The sequence below is a fragment of the Labeo rohita genome, chromosome 13 (genome assembly GCF_022985175.1).
Source record: "Labeo rohita strain BAU-BD-2019 chromosome 13, IGBB_LRoh.1.0, whole genome shotgun sequence".
NCBI lineage: Eukaryota > Metazoa > Chordata > Actinopteri > Cypriniformes > Cyprinidae > Labeo > Labeo rohita.
The window spans coordinates 13,132,495-13,157,001 of NC_066881.1; the positions used below are offsets into that span (position 1 = coordinate 13,132,495).

The 24,507-nt window shown below is 34.0% G+C and overlaps 2 protein-coding genes across 3 annotated transcripts; both read left to right on the top strand.

Annotated features, from left to right (window-relative positions):
* The first annotated feature begins 733 nt into the window (after positions 1 to 733).
* ube2d3 (ubiquitin-conjugating enzyme E2D 3) lies at positions 734 to 10,276 on the top strand. Of its 2 annotated transcripts, XM_051126337.1 has the most exons (9): positions 734 to 958; positions 1,059 to 1,179; positions 2,193 to 2,256; positions 2,348 to 2,379; positions 4,306 to 4,383; positions 4,460 to 4,565; positions 4,778 to 4,871; positions 6,239 to 6,320; positions 9,665 to 10,276. In XM_051126337.1, exons 2-8 carry the CDS (start codon positions 1,156 to 1,158, stop codon positions 6,285 to 6,287), a joined length of 447 nt encoding a protein of 148 aa, XP_050982294.1. In that variant the 5' UTR covers positions 734 to 958; positions 1,059 to 1,155; the 3' UTR covers positions 6,288 to 6,320; positions 9,665 to 10,276. The 2 variants fall into 2 exon arrangements, with proteins under 2 accessions (XP_050982294.1, XP_050982295.1); XM_051126338.1 differs by lacking the exon at positions 6,239 to 6,320 and having other exon boundaries at positions 747 to 1,179.
* Positions 10,277 to 11,807: 1,531 nt separating this feature from the next.
* On the top strand, positions 11,808 to 24,496 carry manba (mannosidase, beta A, lysosomal). Its single transcript, XM_051125339.1, has 17 exons — positions 11,808 to 12,154; positions 12,235 to 12,329; positions 13,998 to 14,103; positions 14,656 to 14,829; positions 14,915 to 15,038; positions 15,180 to 15,349; positions 16,507 to 16,611; positions 16,699 to 16,850; positions 16,967 to 17,084; positions 17,167 to 17,253; positions 18,862 to 19,029; positions 19,110 to 19,328; positions 19,986 to 20,150; positions 21,418 to 21,562; positions 21,713 to 21,858; positions 23,748 to 24,008; positions 24,174 to 24,496. The coding sequence occupies exons 1-17, from the start codon at positions 11,948 to 11,950 to the stop codon at positions 24,402 to 24,404; spliced, it is 2,673 nt and encodes an 890-aa protein (XP_050981296.1). The 5' UTR covers positions 11,808 to 11,947; the 3' UTR covers positions 24,405 to 24,496.
* The last annotated feature ends 11 nt before the right edge of the window (positions 24,497 to 24,507 follow it).

The following is a 24,507-nucleotide window of genomic DNA, read 5'->3' on the forward strand; positions in this document are numbered from 1 at the left end:
TATATATATAGATAGATAGATAGATAGATAGATAGATGCAAAACCAGCTAAATCCATCTGACGTATTTCTTTAAAATTTCTTTCTGGCTACTTTGTATAGGTTTGTATGTAAGTACTGGCATTTCTGAATGGGCTGAGGCTGGAATTTAGCAAGTTTGAAGTAAAATTATTTGATGGACGTGTACTATGTGTCAGGAGCATTCACTCAGTATCATTATCTCATTTTTGACGACGAAGATGGCTTTTAGCTGGTTTTGCATTTGAACTCGTCATATATATATATATATATATATATGCATGCATTAATCATCATCCATATTCCTTATCCAGTTATTCAACAACAACTGGAAAAGGTTGAGAACCACTACCATATAAGACCTTAGTCAAACCCTATGACCTTAGACCTGCCATGATACACATTAAATGTACAGTGGAATTATCATTTGATGCCATCTTTGTACCATAGAATTGTAGATTTAGGCAGAATTGTAATTGAACTCTTTTTCAATTCAAGGCCTTCTAGTGTAGTCACTTACTTTCCACAAATTTCCCTGTTGCTTTTTCAAAGTCTGCTATTGTCTGGGTTTCACTGTACCATGACCACTATCTTTGCATTTCATCTCATTTACCTGTAGTTCAAGAGAAACCTTCAGTTTCCAGGGAAGTACGTAACATGCTTCTGGATAACCCCTTTACAGTTCTCCTTACTGGCCATTTTTAAGTTTTGATTTGTAAAAACATCCATATTTTTTAAGTTTTATTTATTAGCGCGGCCAGGGTTGTCATCCAGCGCTCGCGGTGGCGCACAGCTCATTACCGCGCTATAACTCACCGTTTTATCCGCACCGCGAAGAAGAAGTGGCTAACAACAAGCTCACGGACATCTTGTCAGCTCAGACAAACTGAAAGAGAAGTGTACACACATCAGCATTACAGTCACCGACAGGGATCAGGGCCTGTCTGTATTCACGCGTTCGATTGCCATATCATTTTTGTAGACGTTGAATGTAAGATATATTTTTGACATCCTGACGTTTTTAATGTTACTTTTTATCTAGGCAGCTGGCTAGCTCTCAGGTTAGCTCACATATTGAGAAAGAGAGCGAGATATAGGGCGCTAGTTATTCAGGAGCCACTACTGCACCCAGTGGGAAGATGGCGCTTAAACGAATCCATAAGGTAAGTGGGAAATTATACTGAGTATGAATATATCAGCCAGACATATTATAAGCCGGTGTAACATTAAATATGTTCGTGATCTAACAGCGTGTCGGCGTATTGTTCAATGTCTGTGTGTTTCTAATACAAGAGACGAAGGTTTTTTGTATTTTTATTAATTATCGACATCAAACCTGTCGTTTTTATAATACTTTTATATAAGTATGTGTATACAATTTTAACGTACCATTGTCAACGAGTGTGACTAAAGGTCTTGACAGCTGATAATTATTTACGTAAGACAGTCTCGATGTCATAGGTGGTATTATAAAATGTGTAAATTACAAATGATAAATCTTCCGTTAATATTTAACTAATAATAAAATGATTACTTCAGTATTGGCATTTTGACAGTGCTTTTTTTTTACCATGGTCTTATGAAACGAAACAAAAACTAAAAATGTCTGAAAATCTTTATTATATTTAAAGTCTGTGTTAATATGATCATTCATAAACGTGTTGATGTCTCATCTTTAAGCTGACCTTTAAGGTTCAGTTTGAGATCCTAAATAGTTTTGTAACCATACTATGAAGTAAACTTCTCAAACAGTCTCCCCTCCTGTTTCAGTGTGTTGTGAAGTTTTGAAGTATCTGTGTGTAGTTGTGCAATAGAAAAGCTCCCGAACGATGACGGTTTTCTACCCCCCCGGTTATGAAATACCCTCAGGTGTCTTCCCACTGAACAGACGTGTTGAAATAAAAATAAACGTAGTGCTCTTAAAGTAGGGAGCGCAGACGGACATGCCTGTGGGCTCGTTCAGGTTGTGTTCCAGCTCTTCTCCCTCATGACCTCTCTGGAACTATAAATACACTGTGCTGCTAAACATTCAATCTGCTGGTTTCATCTTGCTGTCACCATAGTGATAAAAGAGCAAAGCACCATTATTGACCCTTCGTTACGGAGAAATCGGTGTCTTTTCGGTGGTTGTGCATGCTTGTGTTTCATGAAATCTCCTTCCGACTCTTCTCTGTAGGAATTGAATGATTTGGCACGTGATCCTCCTGCACAGTGTTCAGCAGGTCCGGTGGGGGATGATGGTGAGATCGCAGACTTTACATATGTTGTGTGGTGTTTACGGCCGTGTGTATTTGCTGTAAACTGATGCTGTACATGCAATCTCTCCTGCAGTGTTCCACTGGCAGGCAACAATCATGGGGCCGGTGAGTGCAATAAAAACATTGCTGTAGAAGCGTGTTACTAAATAGCATAATGTACATTACAGTTCAAACATTTGTTTACATTGTCTTTTATACTGACAAAGGCTGCATTTATTTGATCAAAAACACAGTAAAAACAGCTATATTTTGAAATATTATTACAATTTAAAACAACTGTTTTGTATTATAATATGTTTTAAATATAATTTATTCCTGTGTTGGCAAAGCTGAATTTTCAACAGCCACTACTCCAGTCATCAGTGGCACATGATCCTTCAGAAGTCATTCTAATATGGCAATTATTATTAATGTTGAGAACAGTTATGCTGTTTAATATTTTTGTGGAAACCATTTTTTAAGGATTCTCTGATAAATAAACAGCATTTTTTTAGAGATGCACTGATTGCAATTTTCTTGGCCGATTCTGATTTTTTTTTTTTTTTTTTGTAAGTGTGACCTGTTGATACCGATTTTTTTTTTGTTCATTGTTCTTTCTAAGAAGTGTAATATACAGCATATACAAACAAAAATATATACTTTTTTTCCAATGCCAGAAAATGTACATAATAAAAAATTATTACAATTACAATCTCCCCCTCAACAAACTGTAATAAAATACAGATATTCTCTATAATTGCATTTGCACTGCAAAATTCCATATGCATAAATAATTTTATAAATGAATGTTTTAAATATATTTTTTTAAATAAAAAAAAAAAAAATGTTGTGAAAAATGCATTTAGTCTTTATGCATATGTTTCTGAATCATTAAAAAATGTGGATTCATTAATGAAACACTGCTGTGCTGCTCAGAGTCATGCAGCAGTTTTGCTGTGGCTTTGATTGGAACTATTTTCTGTAACGAAATTAAGCAAAAACATTCAATATTGTGTATAAAATGTAAGCTGCTTAATTTAAACTTCTTGTTTATTGAATTGCTATTGTATAAAATCAGTGTCACATTGCAGTCGTGTTAATATTTAGGGAATCATGTTGGTCATGCAATGTTGTGTACCTAAATCATAGTATAATTTTTTTTTTCTACCGCAGTATGCATCTATAACTTTCTTTGAGTGATGTTGTGCTCATTTGTTTTGATTTCTGCACGAGTCTCTCTCACATATTCATTTTAAGCTGCAAGCTTCATCTGTCGTGACATAAATATTAGAGGTCGACCGATATTGGATTTTACCGATACCGATAACTAGGTTGGACCACATTGCCTGAAACCAATTAATCTACGGATAGTTGTTAAAATGGATACTGAACAGAAAATAAATAGTGCTCTACTATTTAAAAAAAAGTAGCCTACTGAACCACACTTTGTAAATGAATAAAAATATTAATATTAATTATATATTGATCATTACAGTTAGTTCATTGCCACTAGAGGCCGCTCTCCTGCTGTATAACAAAGACTATAGGGACTTTGCTGTATAATAATGACCTTCTTAGCCACTCCAGCAATGGACCCAACCCGGAAAAAACTGTCGGCATGGATTTTTGCCGATAACCGATAGTTCCGCCAATCAACTATCGGTGCCGATTCATCGGCAAAACCGATACATCGGTTGACCTCTAATAAATACATTATCAATTGCCATAAGTGTGACATCAAAACGGATCGGCTCAGAATCAGCAGACTGACCAGCCGGTCATCGGTCCTGCCCGATCATGTGGAAAACCGGCTAATTCCGATCCCTGGCCGATCAATCTGTGCATCTCTAATTTTTTTAAATTGACTTTTTTTTTGTAATATTATAAATGTCTTTAGAGTCTTTTTTAATCATTGTAATGCGTCCTTGCTAAATTAAAGTGTTCATTTATATTAAATAAAAACCTTGAAATTAAAATGAAAATCCTACTGACCCCAAACAGAAGTGCAAATGTACTAAAGGTAATTTTTCTCCCTTTTTTATTTAAAAACAGAATGAAAGTCCATATCAGGGTGGCGTTTTTTTCCTAACCATACACTTCCCAACAGATTACCCCTTTAAACCACCAAAGGTAGGAAAATTTTCAAAACCTTTTTTTTTTTGCATGTTTGCCTGTAGATGTGTGTAACATTTGTTTTCTGTGTTAGGTTGCATTTACTACAAGAATCTACCATCCCAACATAAACAGTAATGGCAGCATTTGTCTGGATATCCTCAGGTCCCAGTGGTCTCCTGCACTTACTATTTCTAAAGGTACATGCACACAATAATAGGTGTTTCTTTATTAGAAAATGGTTAGGAACAATTAATCCTAATACTTGAAACACATTAGGCCTATAACAGATACATAAGGTAGCTCCGGTTGGCTAATTTGATTGGACAAGCAACCTGATAATTTGTGTAATTAAATCCCATGTTATATGTCAATGACGTGGTGTTTGTACATATTGTGCTTTTTTCTTTAGTTCTCCTGTCCATCTGCTCACTCTTATGTGACCCCAATCCAGACGACCCTCTTGTGCCAGAGATTGCCCGAATCTATAAAACAGACACAGAGAAGTAAGTACAAACTGATGCACGCAAATATTATACTTTCTCTTACATACATGTTCACATCTGGTATAAATACAAATTTTTATTTGTTAATTAGTATTCATTTTAACATTTTTTTTGAAATATTTTTACATTTTTACTTTGTAAATATCTTCTACCTTACAACTAATTTTTTTAATCTAGTGTGTCTCATACAATTTTTGCAAGACCAGAAAAATCACACTACTACCAGTCATTTTTCATGTTTTTAAAGAAGTCTTTTCTGCTTACCGATCCTGCATTTATTTGATTTAAAATATAGCAAAAGCTGTGACATTGTGAAATATTTTTACTAAAATAACTGCTTTCTATTTGAATTTTATAATGTGATTGTGATCAAAGCTAAATTTTCAGCATCATTACTCCAGTCTTTAGTGTCACATGATCCTTCAGAAATTATTCTAATATTCTGATTTGCTGTTCATGAAACATTTATTATTATTATTATTATTATTATTATCAATATTTAACAGTTGAGATATTTAAAACAGTACATTTTGTTCGGGATTCTTTAATGAATAGAAAGATCCAAAGATCAGCATTTATCTGAAATAAAAAAAAACAAAAAACATTTGTAACATTATAGACTATACCATTCAAAAGCCTGGAGTCAGTATAATTGAAAGAAATTATAGAAATGAATAGTTTTATTTAGCAAGAATGCTTTAAATGGATCAAAAGTGATGTTAAAGACATTTGTTATGTTACAGAAGATTTCTGTTTCAGAGAAGTGCTGTTCTTCAGACTTTGTGTTCATCAAAAAAGACTTGAAAAAAATTCTACTTGGCTGTTTTCAACAACGACATAATAGTAATAAATGTTTTTTGAGCAGCAAATCAGACTGATTTCTAAAGGATGATGTGAGTAATTCATCTTTATGATCACAGGAATAAATTACATTTTAAAGTTTATTCAAATAGAAAGCAATTATTTTAAATGGTAAAAAAAAATCGAAATTGTACTGCTTTTACTGTACTTTGGATTAAATAAATGCAGGCTTGGTGAGCAGAGAAAAAAAAATCGTACTGTTCTTTTGCCTGGTATTGTAAATGTTTTTTTAGACATATTACAGCAGTTTATCACCGATTATATTAACACCAAACCTTCATTTAACAACATTTGACTGTTGTAAAAAAAAATTGAATTTAATTAGTTAATAAGGGCAACTTATGTCCTTTTTTTCTGAAGTGACTTTGTTGTGAGCATCATTTTAAGACACAAAAAAGCTCTGTCAGAACAGCAAGGACTACAGTGATTTACAGATCGACAAAAGGCATGCAATTATAATAGCAGTGAACAGACCTTTTTTTTTCTAACACACCGTGCTCTATCAGGTATAATAGAATGGCAAAGGAATGGACAGAGAAATATGCCATGCTGTAGGTGAAAGCCAACTCTGCATTGTGAACATTAGAGGTACTGTAGAGAGAGTGAAGCACTGCAAACTGTTGCTTCCGGTGTGGTGCAGCATGAGCGTGTGGCCACAGCAGGTGTGCATCACTAATACATGCTATCATGTCTCTTCTGAAATGACTGAGAAAAGCACAGAATGCTTTCAAGTGAAAAGTCAGATATGCTTTATCTTTCTCAAATGCAGTGTCTTGTGGTTTGTTAGGGTTTATACAGTCCTGCATTAAACCTTGCAGTAAGCATGGCTTTCAATCAGCCATAAAGTCTTACAGCAGCATGACTTTTTTTTAAGTAGGTGAAAAATGTTAGAGCTGTAAATTGTAATGGCTGAGCATTTTTGGTTTGTGTGAGCTAGTTCTAGCACTGCATGAAAAGCATCAGGATGCTAGTAGAAATTAATATTACACATTAAGGCAAGATACTACAGGCAAAACATTGTTTCATTTGAGATTTGGGGTTATTTGGCTTTTCATAATGTGTTCAGACTAAAAAAAAACTTAAGTGTTTATTTTATATATATCTTTAAAGAAATAGTTCACCCAAAAATAACTATTCTGTCATTAATTATTCACCCTCATGTCGTTCCAAACCCGTAAGACCTTTGTTCATCTTTGAACACAAATTAATATATTTTTGATGAAATCAGAGAGCTTTCTGACCCTACACAGACAGCAACGCAACTACCACGTTCAAAGCCCAGAAAGATAGACATAGATAAAATAGTCCATGTGACATCAGTGGTTCAACCTTAATTTTATAAAGCTAAGTGAATAATTTTTGTGTGCAAATAAAACAAAAATAATGACTTTAACCATTTCTTCTCTCGCAAGACAGTCCTCCACCATTATTGAGAGCATAATTTCCTTCTAAACCAAGCAACACTTACATACATCGAACTTAACACTGTTTTTCCCCCATTCAGGGTTTTACAGAAGGGTTTGGTTAGGGCTGCGTGATAAATCAATAACGATAATCATCACGCAATATGAATTTAACGATAAACAATAACAAGAATTAATGTGCGATACAATGTTAGTCAAAGCGTGCCACTCGGACCGTTTATCCGCTCTGATCAAAGTTCAAATGGCAGCATGGCGTGAACTACTAGAGCCACTGTTGCTAAGTTATTGGGCTACTTTTACGCTGTTGCCGCGGGTAGTTTTTGATGACCGCTGGTTGAAGCGACCCCAGTAACGTCATTTAGCCTTTGAAATGTGAATTTACCAGGGGAACCCTGACACAAAAACGTGTGTTTTATCCCCTGGAATGCGATTTTTAATGGGAGACCCCAATTGGGTTACTTTTGGGCTAGTTTTGTATAGCAATTGGGTGTGTTTTGTTGTAAAAACCTGGCAACCCTGACTAGAGGAGATGCTGTCACTAAACAGTGCCAGTGTGAAGCACTTGAATTCAGTGAAACAAATGACGGTTTATAGCCAGATGAAACAAACAGGAGAAACACTGTTACTGAAACAACAATACAGTCAGAAGGTTTTTTTAATCTACAAAATGCCATCATTTACCATAGATTTACTGTAGTAGCACTAACTGTACAGTGGTATGGTGTCAGAAATGTAGGTGTATTTGTGTCGAATTTGATTATTTTATTAATGTAGAGTAATGGAATATAATTATAGTATTTTTTTGTGATTAAATTATAGTGTTTATGCATACTAAATGTATTTAGACTACTGTTTTTCATACAAATACCTAGGAACCATATTACATTTTTACCATGGTATTGAGGTGCTATTTTTGTTGTTTTAACTTATTATGATGATCTATGGATGATACTATCGAAGAGCAATGGTTAATTAAACAAAACAACTCAAACAGTCAGAATAATTAAATTTCACCATATAAAAATGAAGTTGCTACAATTTTTACAGATATTACTGATTTTGATAATGAACATAAATCTACATCTGCATGTGTGCACAAACCTCATTACTCATTTACTCATTAAAACATACAGAACTAAGAAATTGTTTTTTCTATTAAGATATTTATTTTGTTAAGGAAAAATGACTTAAAAAGTGCGAAGGATTTAAAACAACATGAAGTGTTTGTCATGTTCTGATCATAAAGCCACATTTAACCATTTGGTTTTTACAACTTTCACATTGTAGCAAAAATCTGCCTTTAAACTTGAAAGAAAGAAAAAATTGTAGTTTATCATGATAATTATTGATATGGACTGATATGAATAAAAAAAAAAAAAAAAAAAAAAAAATTGGCCATATTGCCCAGACCTAGGTTTGGTCACATATTATTCACCTGATTTTGTACAAGTAGTTATTCCAAAACATTTTTTTTTTAATTTATTTAATTTATTTTCATTTTTTGGCTGCTAACAGCATTTATCGATTGTTCAATTTCAGGAAATGTATGTATATGAGAAATAAGTGCATATTTGGTTGGATAATTTGAATAATTAAATATAAAATTTCAAAAAACATGTAATACCCCCCCCTTTTTTTTGCAATTTTTTTTTTTTTTTCTTTTTTTTTGCAATTTTTAATGTAATCAATCAACTATGGTTATGCTTACAGAGGGTTTGCACTTACATCACAATTTGGTCAGTTACCCTGATGCACGGCCATATTGGAGATACTCGGATGTAAACAACAGCATTGATTGCATGGTTAATGTACCACTGAATATGTTGTCTACTAATTAATGCTGTCTAAACCATGAAAAAAATGTGTGGAAGCTGCTAAATCATATAGAGAAGGACTTAGTAAGCAGGAAAGGATGCAGTATATTGACAAACTAAAGTTAGTAGGTGGTAAAGGGTCGTACAAGCAGTATAATTAAGATATTAGCCTAATAGAACAAACACGAATGTTGTCAAGATTCTTGCCCTGGAAATCCTGGTGCAGTTTGGCCAACCACAAACACCTTTTGTTCCTCAGACAGTTTTTTGCACTCTTCTCTTTGATTTGTTATAACATTTGTCAGTCTGTATAGTACACCAAATGTTTTTCCTGGTCCGACCGATTAGTACAGCCCAAAACATGACAATGATTGACCTTTTTAAGGTGCAATAATCAGTAAAATATGCGAGTTTTATTCTTTTCAGTGGCATTGTTTACATTCAGTGCTGCCAATATGGCCGATTGATGACGCGTCATGAAAACACTAATTTTTCCTCTATTCATCTTGGGTGTCTTGCCTTAAATCTTTAAGTAAAAATATTTTAGAAGGTGATAAACTGAAGTACCATTAACATAGACAAGAAATTACATAGTAACTGGAGTGATCAGAAAGGTTAGAAACTAAACTGCATTTTGGCTGCATGAAGGGTCACAATTTCAAATGTCTAATGTTTTTTATTGTCTTTTTTGCAGATACAACAGAATAGCGCGGGAATGGACTCAGAAATATGCCATGTGATGTTGGATGGACACATTTATACACTGTTTGTTCTCTCATGTTTTGGACACTGTTGCAAGACCATATTTCTCCATCTGTCTCTTATGGAGGCACAACCCCAGTTTTCTGCTCAAACCGGAATGCAGGCCTGCTCGTGGCCTTTCCACACTACAAAATCTTGAAATGGACCTCGCCAGTCTGACGGACATCCCTCCACTCTCAGCTCTGCCTATCTTTGATCTTTACCAATCAACTCCTCTCACTCCACAACACGTCATGCCTTGTATGACCAGAGTGTGTTCTCTCTGAGCCGCTCGGAGAGAGAATGTCTTTAGGTTGTTCTGCTTTTTTGGGGCCTTACTCCTGGAGTGCATGCAAACACAGGAGAAAAGGTCTGATGTTGTACATCAGTGGGAGATTGAGACTGATTCCTATGTTCTGTTTGATTGTAAAGATTTACAACATGCTGATCAGCTCTTGGCCCAACTTTTCACAGCCGTGACACTGAGATACAACTCACTTGATTGGCTTAAATATCTATTTAAAATCCCGCTACTTTTTTCCTTTCAATAAAGATGTATAACTCATGCTGTGTGATTGTGTTTTTCTGTTTGTCTGTATTCAGATGAACATTGATTAGACTGTTTTTTCACATATATGACATATGGAAAGTGGTTGAAATCACTTGAAATTACCATTTAAGGTCACAAATCATTTAGAATTAATCAGATGATTATTAGTGTACTCAGTAAGGTTGGATAAGGACAAATTTATATTTCTCTTAGAGAATTTTATATCGTAAGACAACATCTCAGCAAGTTATTTTTGTCATTTTTGTTCACTTCCGCTGACAGACTCATATTTCTTGTTTTAAAGGGCATGAATGCTTTCCTGTGTTCAAATACTCTACCAGTCAAAAGTTTTTGAACAGTAAGATTTTTAATGTTTTAAAAAAGTTTTAAAAAGTCTTTTCTGCTCACAAGTCTGCATTTATTTGATTCAAAGTACAGGAAAAGCAGTGACATTTTGAAATATTTTTACTATTTAAAATAACTATTTTCTATTTGAATATATTTTCAAATTAATTATAATTATGAATTATAATATTACAATTTAAAATGTATTCCTGTGATTTCAAAGTTGAATTTGCATCATTACTCCAGTCACATGATTCTTCAGAAATCATTATAATATTCTGATTTGCTGCTCAAACAGCATTTATGATGTTGAAAACAGCTGAATAGATTTTTTTTTTTCAGGTTTCTTTGATGAAAAGAAAGTTCAGAGGAACAACATTTAACTGAAATAGAAATCTTTTGTAACATTGTAAATGTCTTTATCACTTTTGATCAATTTAATGCATCCTTGCTAAATAAAATAATTAATTTCTATAATTGCTTTTCCAAAAAAATAAAAAAATAATTAAAAAATGATACTGATCTCAAGCATTTGAATGGTACAGTGTATAATGTTACAAAAGCTTTTTGTTTTAGAAAAATTCTGATCTTTGGATCTTTCTATTCATCAAAGAATCCTGAAAAAATGTACTCAACGGTTTAATATTTTGATAATAATAATAATAAATGTTTTTTAAACAGCAAATCAGCAAATTAGAATGAATTCTGAAGGACCATGTGACACTGAACACTGGAGTAATGATGCTGAAAATTCAGCTTTGATCACAGGAATAAATTACATTTTAAAATATATTTTAAATAGAAAAAAAATATTTCACAATATTACTGCTTTTGCTGTATTTGGGATCAAATAAATGCAGGCTTGGTGAGTAGAAGACTTTTTTTTTAAATAATTAAAAATCTTACTGATCAAAAACTTTTGACTGGTAGTGTACATAAAACGCCATTTATATAAAAATAACTGAACAATCGGTGAATTGAAATAGGTAGCAGTGCAGGCATAATAAAAGCCCTAGCTAGTTATTTTCGCTACTACATTTAATTACATTCAATTTATTTTCAGAAATTGTTTACATTCTATCATTATATTTAAATACAATTAATACATTTTAATTCGTTTTTTAGAATATTTTACATCCACATACTCTTAACTTAAACGCCACCGGATGTTTATGCGTCCACGTGAGAGAGCAGCTGATCGCTCTTGCGTTTTGATTTCAACCGGGAAGTGCCTCAGGAAACATTAGGGCGATGTGTTTATGGCTTTACGTCTCGTGATTCAACAATATAATATATATAGAAATGACTTTGGTAGTGTCAAGTCTGCCATGATCAATAAACATGAATCATGTAGTATGGTATTTTGCGTGCTTTTACTTTCTAGAAGTCCATTTTCTGGACACTGCAGTTGCGTCTAAAGAGTTGGGAGTTGATATTATCTCTCTGAACGGGAAATGGCAGCTGCTGAACTCAAACTCGTCTGTTTCTCTCGGTGCGGAGGTGCCTGGCTGTGTTCATACTGCTCTGCAGCGTCAGGGGTTCATTTCGGTATACACAAACAAGCAAGTCATTCTTAACAGTCCAAACTGTGTGAAATTAATATTCCTAAAAACATTCTGTGTCAACAGGATCCATATTATAGGTTTAATGACCTGGCCTACAGATGGATTTCACTTGACAACTGGACTTACACTACATCATTCACAGTACCTACTCATGTTAGGTGAGTCAACAACCCTCCAAGTCCAACTAAACCTGCCCTCTGATTTGTCTCATACATCTACACTGTGTGCAGAATTATTAGGCATGTTGATATTCTGGTCATATTTTTTTTCCAAACACATTTTACCAATTCCAAACCACATCAGTCTTAATAACTACTGTTAATTTTGTATTTTATCATTTATATGCGATATACAATTGTCCGTGATGGCTGGAAGTGAAAAACTCCTTATATTCAGGTGTGCATAATTATTAGGCATGTTTTCTTTTACAGGTAAAATGAGCCAAAAAAGAGATTTAACCCAGACTGAAAAGTCCAAATTATTAAATGCCCATGAGAAGAATGCAATACTAATGCATTACAAGAATTTGCAAAGTTAAGGCTTGACCATTGGACAGTGAAATGCTTGTTGAGTCTGCATGGTCAGAAAAAACAGGTGGAGAAGAAAAGATGCATGTTAACTGCAAAAGAATTAGGAATTAAGGTGAAGAATTAGGTGTGACACCATCAGGAACCGTTTAGTCTCCAGCGCCACCATTTTCCAGAACTGCAACCTACCTGGAGTCTTCAGAAGTGCAATGTGTCAGGTTCTCAAAGACTTTGCTTGGTAAAAAATCCTAAAAAAAAATGCCCCTGACTTAATAAGAATAACAAGCTGACGTGTTGTGAAATACATGAAGACAGTTTGGTTTTTTTTATAGGCTTTATAGACAGATAAGTTGAGAGTGACTCTTGAAGGACAAGCATCACATTCTCTTGTACCTCTGATTCAAGAATTTATCTTCCAAAATCTGGCAGTAAGTTTTGGGAGTTCATTTTAGTCCATCTCTGCAAGTCAGACTTTTCAGGATAGGAGACTAAACATGAACTCCCAAAACTTACTGCCAGATTTTGGAAGATAAATTCTTGAATCAGAGGTACAAGAGAATGTGATGCTTGTCCTTCAAGAGTCACTCTCAACTTATCTGTCTATAAAGCCTATAAAAAAAACCAAACTGTCTTCATGTATTTCACAACACGTCAGCTTGTTATTCTTATTAAGTCAGGGGCATTTTTTAGGATTTTTTACCAAGCAAAGTCTCTGAGAACCTGACACATTGTACTTCTGAAGACTCCAGGTAGGTTGCAGTTCTGGAAAATGGTGGCGCTGGAGACTAAACGGTCCCTGATGGTGTCACACCTAATTCTTCACCTTAATTCCTAATTCTTTTGCAGTTAACATGCATCTTTTCTTCTCCGCCTGTTTTTTCTGACCATGCAGACTCAACAAGCATTTCACTGTCCAATGGTCAAGCCTTAACTTTGCAAATTCTTGTAATGCATTAGTATTGCATTCTTCTCATGGGCATTTAATAATTTGGACTTTTCAGTCTGGGTTAAATCTCTTTTTTGGCTCATTTTATCTGTAAAAGAAAACATGCCTAATAATTATGCACACCTGAATATAAGGAGTTTTTCACTTCCAGCCTTCATGGACAGTTATATCACTTACAAATGATTAAATACAAAATTAATAGTAGTTATTAAGATTGTTGTGGTTTGGAATTGGTAAAATGTGCTTGGAAAAAAAAAATGACCATATTATCAACATGCCTAATAATTATGCACACAGTGTAGAGTGTTATATTTAGACAGTACCACAGAATAAATATAAAGTACTTTTTGCAGAGGAAAAGGGAAAGCCGTCCTAGTGTTTGAAGGAGTCGACACAGTTTCTACCATTTCTCTGAATGGAGTCACCATTGGAAAGACAGACAACATGTTCCGCAGATATGTAAATGAATAAGTGTTTATAAATTGTTCTTTATATGTGACCCTGGATCACAAAACCAGTCGTAAGGGTCAAAATTGAGATTTATGCATCATCTGAAAGCTGAATAAATAAGCTTTTCATTGATGTATAGTTTGTTAGGACAATATTTGGCCGAGATACAACTATTTAAAAATCTGGAATCTGAGGGTGCAAAAAAATCTAAATATTGAGAAAATCACCTTTAAAGTTCAAATAATGTTCTTAGCAATGCATATTACTAATCAAAAAGTAAGTTTTCATACATTAATAGTAGGAATTGTACAAAATATCTTCATGGAACATGATCTTTACTTAATTTCCTAATGATTTTTGCCATAAAAGAAAAATCAGTAATTTTGACCCATACAATGTATTTTTGGCTATTGCTACAAATAAACCCCAGCGACTTAAGACTGGTTTTGTGGTCCAGGGTCACATATGTGTGTTTATAGACTCTATCATAATAATAGTAATAATAACAAAGATTATCCTTTTTTTTTTATAATGTTGAAATCATAATATTATTTTCTTCAGGATTTTGAAGTCACTGGATTGCTGAAGGATAAAGAGAATATTCTCCAGGTGTGGATTATGTCAGCTGTGACATATGCATCTCAGAGGAATCGTGCCCACACTGACTACAGGGTACCACCTGATTGTCCTCCTCCTGTACAGAAAGGAGAGTGTCATGTAAACTTTATCAGAAAGGTACAAACAATGTCACACTCATAAACCCAACCTCTTTTTTTGTTGTTGTTGAAGTGCTGAGGTTAAACATATATCCAATTTTCAGGCTCAAAGCTCATTTAGCTGGGACTGGGGTCCTTCTTTCCCCACTCTGGGCATCTGGAAGGAAGTTCGTTTGGAAGTCTTTGACACTTTAAGGGTTCTAAGTTATACTACAAGTCCAAAATATGGTAAACGCATATTTGCATATGAAGGAGAATGGATTTTACACATTAATATAATAGCAAAACAAGTCAACATAATATGCAAATCCCTCATTCTTCTTTATTCTTGCCCTGTTTCTCTACATTTCTGTCTTTCTCTATATCCAGATTCTAAACATTCAAGCTGGAATGTTGAAGTGGAATTGTTCTTTGATGTTTTTGTTGCATCTAAGGGACTTGTCTATGTGTCCATGCCATTATTGCAGTCAGAGGCAGAATTTCAACTCTCTCTCACACCTGGGCAGAGTAAAAATTCCTTTATCTTACAGATCAATCAGGTGAGATCAGTTCTAGTTTGCTTATGACAAATCCGTATTGTATTTAAACATAGATTCCAAAGGAAATATCAAATTTATCATTGTTATTTTAGTATCATTGAGATATTATTATAGTTAGGGATACCATTATAGTATTTCATTAGTATTTTTAAATGAATTTTTATTTGTGTGTTTTCTTATTTGTGTATTTTTTTTTTTTTAAATGGAAGCCTGTTTCCACAACTAAAAAAAAATGTGTTTGCGACTTTTTATCTCACAGTTCTGAGGGTTTTTTCTCGCCATTAGAAGTTTACATCTCGCAATTCTGTTTTTTTCTCAGAATTGCATGACACAAACTTGCAATTCTGACTTTTTTCAGAATTATGAGATATAAACTAGCAATTGTGAGTTTAAAAAATCAGATTTGCGAGATATAAAGTCAGAATTTAGGGATATAAACTGGCAAGTTTGACTTTTTACTCAGAATTGTGTGAAATAAACTCAGCTGCAAGTTATGAAGTCATAATATCAAGATATAAACTCACAAATCTGACTTTTTTTCTCAGAATTGTGTGAAATTCGCAATTGCGAGTTATACAATCAGAATTGCGAGATATAACTCCCCAATTTTGACTTTTTTTTTCTCTAAGTTGCATGATATAAACTCACAATTTCGACTTTTTTTCTCAGAATTGCACAAAGTAAACTCTGAATAAAACTCAAATAAACATTGCGAGTTATAAATTCAGAATTTTTTAAGATATAAAATCCCAATTTTAACTTTTTTTTCTGAAAATCTGACAAATAAAATTAAATCTGAGAAATAGCATAAAGAAATTATATAAATTGCAAGTTCATATCATGCAGTTCTAAGAAAAAAAAGAGTTGTAAGTTTCCTTTTTTTTTTTTAGTTTTAGTGTTTTTATGTTTAGTGTTTCTGCCATTGTTTTTTATTTTTTTGTTTTAAATATGTCTTACAGAGTTTTTATTATTTTTTTTATTTCAGTTGTAGTTGTTTTAATCAAGTTAAACAAAATGAAATATTGCCTTGGTAAATGGTTGAAATAGTTTTTTTAGTTAATGTTTATTTTATTTTTAAAATATGCTTTATGGTTTTAGTTTTAGTTAACAATAATAACCTTGATATATATGATCATAACTGATGTGTTCACTTTAAGAGTGTCAGTCTGTGGTGGCCATTTGGACATGGAGATCAGGCTTTATATTTCCTGACGATAGATGTCAAATTGGAGGGTGGAGAGACATTTAATGCAGACCGATTGGTAATGTCTCTCTCTGTTTATACATTTATATATATATTTTTCTCAATCTGCATCATTTAACTCTTGTGTTGTGGTTTTCTGTTTCAGGTTGCTTTCCGCACGGTGGAGTTGGTCCAGGAGCCTGTACCCTCATCCCCTGGCCTCAGCTTTTACTTCAGGATCAATGGGAAACCAATTTTCCTGAAGGGGTCAAACTGGATTCCTGTTCATGCCTTTCAGGACGAGGTTACCACTGATATGTGAGTAGATTTACAGCTTAAAACAACCTAGTTCAGTGGCCAGACTGAATTCTGTTTATTGTGAAATCCCTTTGAAACTTTAGTCATCTTGTTATGTTTCTGTATTGGCATTGCAGGATCACAATTCTGCTCCGGTCTGCACAGAAGGCGAATATGAATGCTTTAAGAGTGTGGGGTGGTGGAGTGTATGAGCAAGACATCTTCTACAGCCTGTGTGATATGTATGGAATCATGGTAAGATTATTATATGACATCCTCCACCTGTGATATGCTTTAAATGATAACTGGTTTGATTATTTGTTTGCTCTTATGTCAGATTTGGCAGGACTTCATGTTTGCCTGTGCATTGTACCCTACAGAAAAGGATTTTATTGAGACAGTGAGGGAGGAGGTCACTCAGCAGGTCTGCATACAAAGCACTCTTATATATGATGTACACCTCAAATAAATGACAAATAAAAAGGTTAATGACATATGAGAATGTTTAGGGAAAAAAAAAACATTTTCAAGAAAAGTTTAAATGGAAAGATCTTAAACTTTAATGTGGTGAATAAATATATTAATTTTTTTTCCCTGTGTCTTGAATACAGTGAGTGTACAAAATATTATATTATATATAAAATATAAATATTAAATGAAAACAATTAAACTATAACTTATAAGTTATATTTTTGTAGTTTAGTTTATAGTTTTTTATAAATTTTTTAGTAAGTAAAATTGCTAGAACTGAAATAAAATAAATGAAATATAAATATAAAATAAATTACAGCTACATCTAAATTACAGCTAAAAGCCAAATCTAATTAAAAACTCCGGAACAAAATTCCTGAAAATTAATCTCCATTTCTCTATTTCTAATGAAAATATAGAAACAAATGAACTGAAATGAAACTGAAACATATATAAAATATAAATATTACATGAAAATAGATCTAAACTAAAGCTTATTTTTTTAGTAAGTACTAACATTACTATAATTGAAATAAAAATAAATTAAAGCTAAATATAAATGTAAAAAAACAAAACCCAATGAAAAAATCCTAAAAATTTAACTAAAATTAAATTTACAACTGAAAGTTTAGAAATAAAAGCTAATCAAACCAAATCAAAGAATAAGTAAAATGGTTGTTGATTGAAATAAAACAGAAACATATATGAAATGTTATATTACATATAAAATATTAAATATTGGATGAAAAAAGTTAACTCAAACATTTTTTGAGTACTAAAATTACTAAAACGGAAATAAAATAAATTTAAGCTACATATGAATCTAAAAAAACAAAACCTTTTAAAAACTCCAGAGCAAAATTCTTGAAATTAAACTAAAATTAAAAATAAAACTGAAAATATAAAAATAAAAGCTAATCAAAAATATGAAGTAAAATGGTTGATAATTGAAATAAAATGAAAACATATATAAAATATTATATTATAAATAAAATATAAATATTAGATTAAAAAATGAAACCAAAACTTATTTTTTAAGTACTAAAATTACTAAAACTGAAATAAAATAAATAAAAGCTAAATATAAATCTAGAAAAAAAAAACAAAACCTAATAAAAACTCCAAAACAGAATTCCTGAAATTTAAACTAAAATGAAAACTAAAAATATAAAAATAAAAGCTAATCAAAAATATGAATAAGTAAAATAGTACCAAGTACTATGATAATTATGATACATAATACTAATAACACTGCTGCAAGGGTCAGATATTTCTCAAATATTAAGAGAAGCAGTTTTAATAGAATGCTTTTTTCCTAAAAAATAATACAAAACATTTCTTAATTATAAAAGCCAGGCCTGTTTGACACATGTTTGACTATAAGCCCCCAAAATATTACAAAATGAAAAATATTTCAAAAATGAAAAGCATTCTCATCATAGAAAATGTGTATTTAATGTGTGTGTGAATTGCATTTTTTAAAATAAATTTTAGATTCAAATGAAAGAAAGTGAGCATCATTGACTGGTTATTGTTCACAATTATAATAATATTTTTTCAGGTCCGACGGTTGAAATCTCACCCCTCTGTGGTCATTTGGAGTGGAAACAATGAGAATGAAGCTGCCATAGCAACTGACTGGTTCAACATACCTGTTGCTGAGCGACCACTGTACGTGAAAGACTATGTCAATCTGTATGTTGAGAACATCAGAGACATTGTGCTGCAGGTGAGACTGACATACACACACAAACTAAGATTAAAGTGCCATCTTAAGCCTTTATCAAAGGATGCTTTGCTTTAATTCAGGAGGACAGCACCCGTCCTTTTCTAGTGTCCAGCCCAACCAATGGGGTTGAGTCTGAGAAGGAAGGCTGGGTGGCTAAGGACCCCTATGACCCCCACTATGGAGACACACACTACTACAGTTATTACAACGATTGCTGGGACTGGACTGTTTTCCCTCGCACACGCTTTGCCTCCGAATATGGCTTCCAGTCCTGGCCTTCATTTTCCACACTTAGTAAGGTAACAGTCGCAGTATGAAACACCTATGTTGTGAGTTAGTGTAATGAAAGTGTAATGAAAGTGTGGTCCAGGGTCACAACCTAGACCTCAAAACCAGTCTCAAGTACCACGGGTATATTTGTAGCAATAGCCAAAAATACATTGTATGGGTTAAAATGATTGATTTTTCTTTTATGCCAAAAATCATTAGGCTAGTAAGTAAAGATCATGTTCCATGAAGATATTTTGTAAATTTCCCACTGTAAATATATCAAAACTTAATTTTTGATTAGTGATATGCATTGCTAAGGACTTCAACTTCAAAGGCAATTTTCTCAGTATATATATATATATTTTTTATTTGCACCCTCAGATTCCAGATTTTCAAATAGTTGTACTGTATCGCGGCCAAACATTGTCCTATCCTAACAAACAATCAGTGGAATACATCAATGGAAAGCTTATTTATTCAGCTTTCAGATGATGTGTAAATCTCAGTTTTAAAAAAAAGACTCTTTTGACTGGTTTTGTGGTCCAGTGTCACTTTTTATATAAATATGATATAGATTTGAAGTACACTACAAGTGCACATTAGGTACAATTAAGCATGTGTCTTTTTCAAAGTTGAATGTAACATCATTAAACCCTTATGTTTTTCAACTTCTCCCCTCTAATCAGATTTCAGAGTCTTCAGACTGGGATTTCAGCAGCAATTTCTCAGCTCATCGGCAGCATCATGCAGATGGAAATCAACAGATGCTTAAGCAAGCAGAGCTACATTACATTCTCCCTAACAGCACAGACCCAGTGCAGAGATACAGAGACACTATTTATATCACTCAGGTGAGCACACACATATCACCTTTAAAGGAACACTCCACTTTTTCTTAAAATAGGCTCATTTTCCAACTCCCCTAGAGTTAAACAGTTGAGTTTAACCGTTTTCGAATCCATTCAGCTGATCTCCGGGTCTGGCGGTAGCACTTTTAGCATAGCTTAGCATAGATCATTGAATCAGATAAGACCGATAGCATCTCGCTCAAAAATGCAGGCGCAATGATATTACGCAGCAAGTTACTTGATTTTTACGGCAGAATGAGAGTATCTGATTCAGAGGTCCAGGAGTGATTGTAATCTGATTCAATGATCTATGCTAAACTATGCTAAAAGTGCTGCCGCCACACCCAGAGATCAGCTGAATGGATTCGAAAACTGTGAAACTCAACTGTTTAATTCTAGGGGAGTTGGACAATGAGCCTATTTTCAAAAAAAAAAAGTGGAGTGTTCCTTTAAGCTGTAACATCACAGGAAGCAGCTACACTTTAAAGGGATAGTTCACCCAAAAATGAAAATTCTGTCAATAATTACTCATGTCACCCTCACCCTCACCCTCATGTCGTTCCAAACCCATAAGACCTTTGTTCATCTTCAGAACACAAAGTAAGATATTTTGATGAAATCCAAAAACTTTCTGACCCTGCATAGACAGCAATGCAACTGAAATTTTAAACCCCCTAGAAAAATAGTAAGGACGTCGTTAAAATAGTCCATGTGACATCAGTGGTTCAACTGTAATTTTATGAAACTATGAGAATATTTTTGTGCGCAAAAAAAAAACTAATAATGACTTTATTCTCGTAGCGTCATAAAATTACGGTTGAACCACTGATGTCACACTGACTTTTTTAACAATGTCCTTACTACCTTTCTGGGCCTTGAACGTTTCAGTTGCATTGCTGTCTGTACAGGGTCAAAAAGCTCTTGGATTTCATTAAAAAAAAAGAAAAAAATCTTACTTTGTGTTTCAAAGTTAAATGAAGGTCTTACAGGTTTGGAACGACATGGGGGTGAGTAATTAATGACAGATTTTTCATTTTTGGGTTAACTATCCCTTTAAGATGTACTAAAATAGAAAACGGTTATTTTAAATAGTAATACTATTTCACAATATTAGTGTTTTTATTATATTTTTGATCAAATAAATGCATCCTTGGTGAGCGTAAGAAATGAAAATCTTACCATCCCCAAACTTTTGAACAGTAGTGTATATCTCAAATTTTTTCCAGGACTTAATTTACATGCCCGATATGACACACTTTGGTTTGAACAGGTAATGCAGGCACAGTGTGTGAAGAGCCAAACAGAATTCTACCGCCGCAGCCGCAGTGACATCGTTGAGGGCAAAGGTCATACGATGGGCACCCTTTACTGGCAGCTCAATGATATTTGGCAGGGACCCTCCTGGTCCTCTGTAGGTAAATGAATCATGTACATGACCACCACTCTTCATCTCTATATAGAAGAAAGCACTCTTGCTTACTAAAAGTAATTTGTCATTTATATGTGGACGTGTGCATGCAGTGTCAAAGTATGCTTCTTGACTGGGAAATCTCTTGTACATTTAGAGTTTGGTGGTAAATGGAAAATGCTACACCACTGGGCTGCAGATTTTTATGCTCCTATACTCTCAGTGGGGGTTGAGGATAAGGGAGACCTGCTCATCTATGCCGTCTCTGACAATCACTCTGAGCAGCACAATGTCAAAGCTAAGGTAAGATGGTAGTGCTTCGTAACACATTTAACTGTTGTTTTTTTGTTATTACAGTATATAATGATCATCTATGGCAAAGAATGTTAGATTAAAATTGTATGACATTTTATAGTTTACCTAAAAATGGAAAATTGCTGAAAGTATACTCGCCTTCAGGTCATCCAAAATGTAGATGAGTTTGTTTCTTCTTTATCGGAACAGATTTGGAGAAATTTAGCATTACGTCACTTGCTCACCAGTGGATCATCTGCAGTGAATGGGTGCCGTCAGAATGAGAGTCCAAACAGCTGTTAAAAAAATCACAAAAATCCACACGATTCCAGTCCATCAATTAACAAACAGTGAAAAGCTGTTTGTTAGTAATAAGTCCATCATTAAGCTGTTTTTAAAGGAGAAGTTCACATCCAGAACAAAAAATTACAGATAATTTACTCACTCCCTTGTCATCAAAGATGTTCATGTCTTTCTTTCTTCAGTCGATAAGAAATTCTGTTTCTTGAGGAAAACATTTCAGGAATGTTCTCCATATAGTGGACTTCAACGGTGCCTGCTAGTTTGAACCAAAATGCAGTTTAAATGCAGCTTAAACTAAACGATCCCAGCTGAGGAAGAAGGGTTTTATCTAGCGAAACAATTGGTCATTTCCCGAAACAAATTGACAATTATATACCTCTTAAACTCAAATGCTCGTCTTGTCTCGTCTCTACGATGTGATGTGTATGTGTAGTTTGTGTAATCTGGGTCAGTACAGTTAGGGTATGTCGAAAAACTCCCATCTTGTTTTCTTCAACGTCAAAATTATCCTACATGTTTTACCCTTTTTTCTTTTTTTTTTTGTAAAGGGCATTTGATGTTCTTTGTGTCTGTACTTCTGCAGCGACGTATGATGACATACCCTAACTGTATTGACCATATGACCCGGGAAAAAAACTGAGTTCACGCATACCTAGAGTGTCTGAGGTTTAAACAGTACATAAACTGTCAATTTGTTTAGAAAATGGACGATCGTTTTGCTAGATAAGACCCTTCTTCTTCCGCTGGGATCGTTTAGAGCCATTTGAAGCTGCATTTTGGAAGTTCAAACTTGGGGACACCATTGAACTCCACTATATGGAGATAATTCCTGAAATGTTTTCCTCAAGAAACATAATTTCTTATTGACTAAAGAAAGAAAGACACAAACATCTTGGATGACAAGGGGGTTGAGTACATTATCTGGAAATTTTTGTTCTGGAAGTAAACTTCTCCTTTAACTTCAAATCGTTGCTTCCAGCTCCTCTATCCATTATATTCTTTCTCCAGTGAATCAAGAGAGAATTAAGCACAAATTAAGCACTGTTCACAGTCAAAAACTCTGATTTGAGAGGACAACAGTTGATGGACTTTTCCTCTGGAGGAAGTGTTATTATGGATTATGGACTTGTATTTTGGCCAGAAGCAGATGGATATGTTTATTACAAACACAGATTTTCACTTCACAAGATATTCGATAGACTAAATTTTTGTGAATTACTTGTCGATTGTTATTATCAGCTGTTTGGACTCTCTTTCTGATGGCACCCATTCACTGCAGAGGATCCACTGGTGAGCAAGTGATATAATGCTAAATTTCTCCAAATCTGCTCTGATGAATAAACAAACTTATCTGTGATGGACTGAGAGTGAGTATATTTTCAGCAAACTATGGGCAAGAAATTCATTTAACAAAAACATTCATACTATATCTCTAAATTAGAAATAGCATCCGAATTCTTTGTTTTGGACAGACCTCGTTTTGTACCTCAAGACTTTAAAGTGCTATAGCATAACCATGTTTTATCTTTTTGTGTTTACTTCCATCCGTTTATGAATTTTGACCAGTATTTGTCATGTTATACTCATGTTCACAGGTGAAACTACACAGCTGGAGCAGCTTTAACGCTGTGTGTTCTTTAGAGTCCAATGTGACTACAATAAAAGCAGGAGGAAGCACCCTTGTGTTTCAGCATCCTATATCTGCTCTCCTGACACAGTGTGGGAACTGCACCCGGCGCTCATGCATACCTGTTTTTCATCTCAGTAGTCCAGATAATCAAATGATCAGCCCTCACAATCACATCTTCCTCAGCTCTCCACGGCATGCAGAGGGTTTGCAGAAACCCAACATCACGGTAAGAACCATTCACAAACACATCCACCTTAACTAATTACCTCATTTACCACATTCCTAAAATGTGTTTCCTCACAAACAGAGATGTTACTGAATGCAGATGCTTGTTCTTAAGAGATCTAATCCCTCAGCTGACTGACAGGTTTATTTTATTTGTGTACTGCAGTTTACTGTAAAGGACACAGAAGTTGTACTGAACTTTTTTGTGACTCTGCACTGCTCCTTTCCTGCTGTATATGTTTGGCTGGATGTTGACGATATTCCCGGTCACTTTGATGTCAATGGCTTCCTGATGCTGTCTAAGAAAGCCACAGTTATTTTTGGAGCATGGAGAAACACCACTGCTGAAGAAATCACTGCAAATCTTCATATCACATCTCTCAGGGATGTCTACTGATTTTAAAATATTCTTGTCAAGTTGTCTGCCAGCTTGACAGCTTCTTTAAAATCAACTACACAGATTAAATTAATAAAAGATTTTTAAACAAAGTTTTTCAATG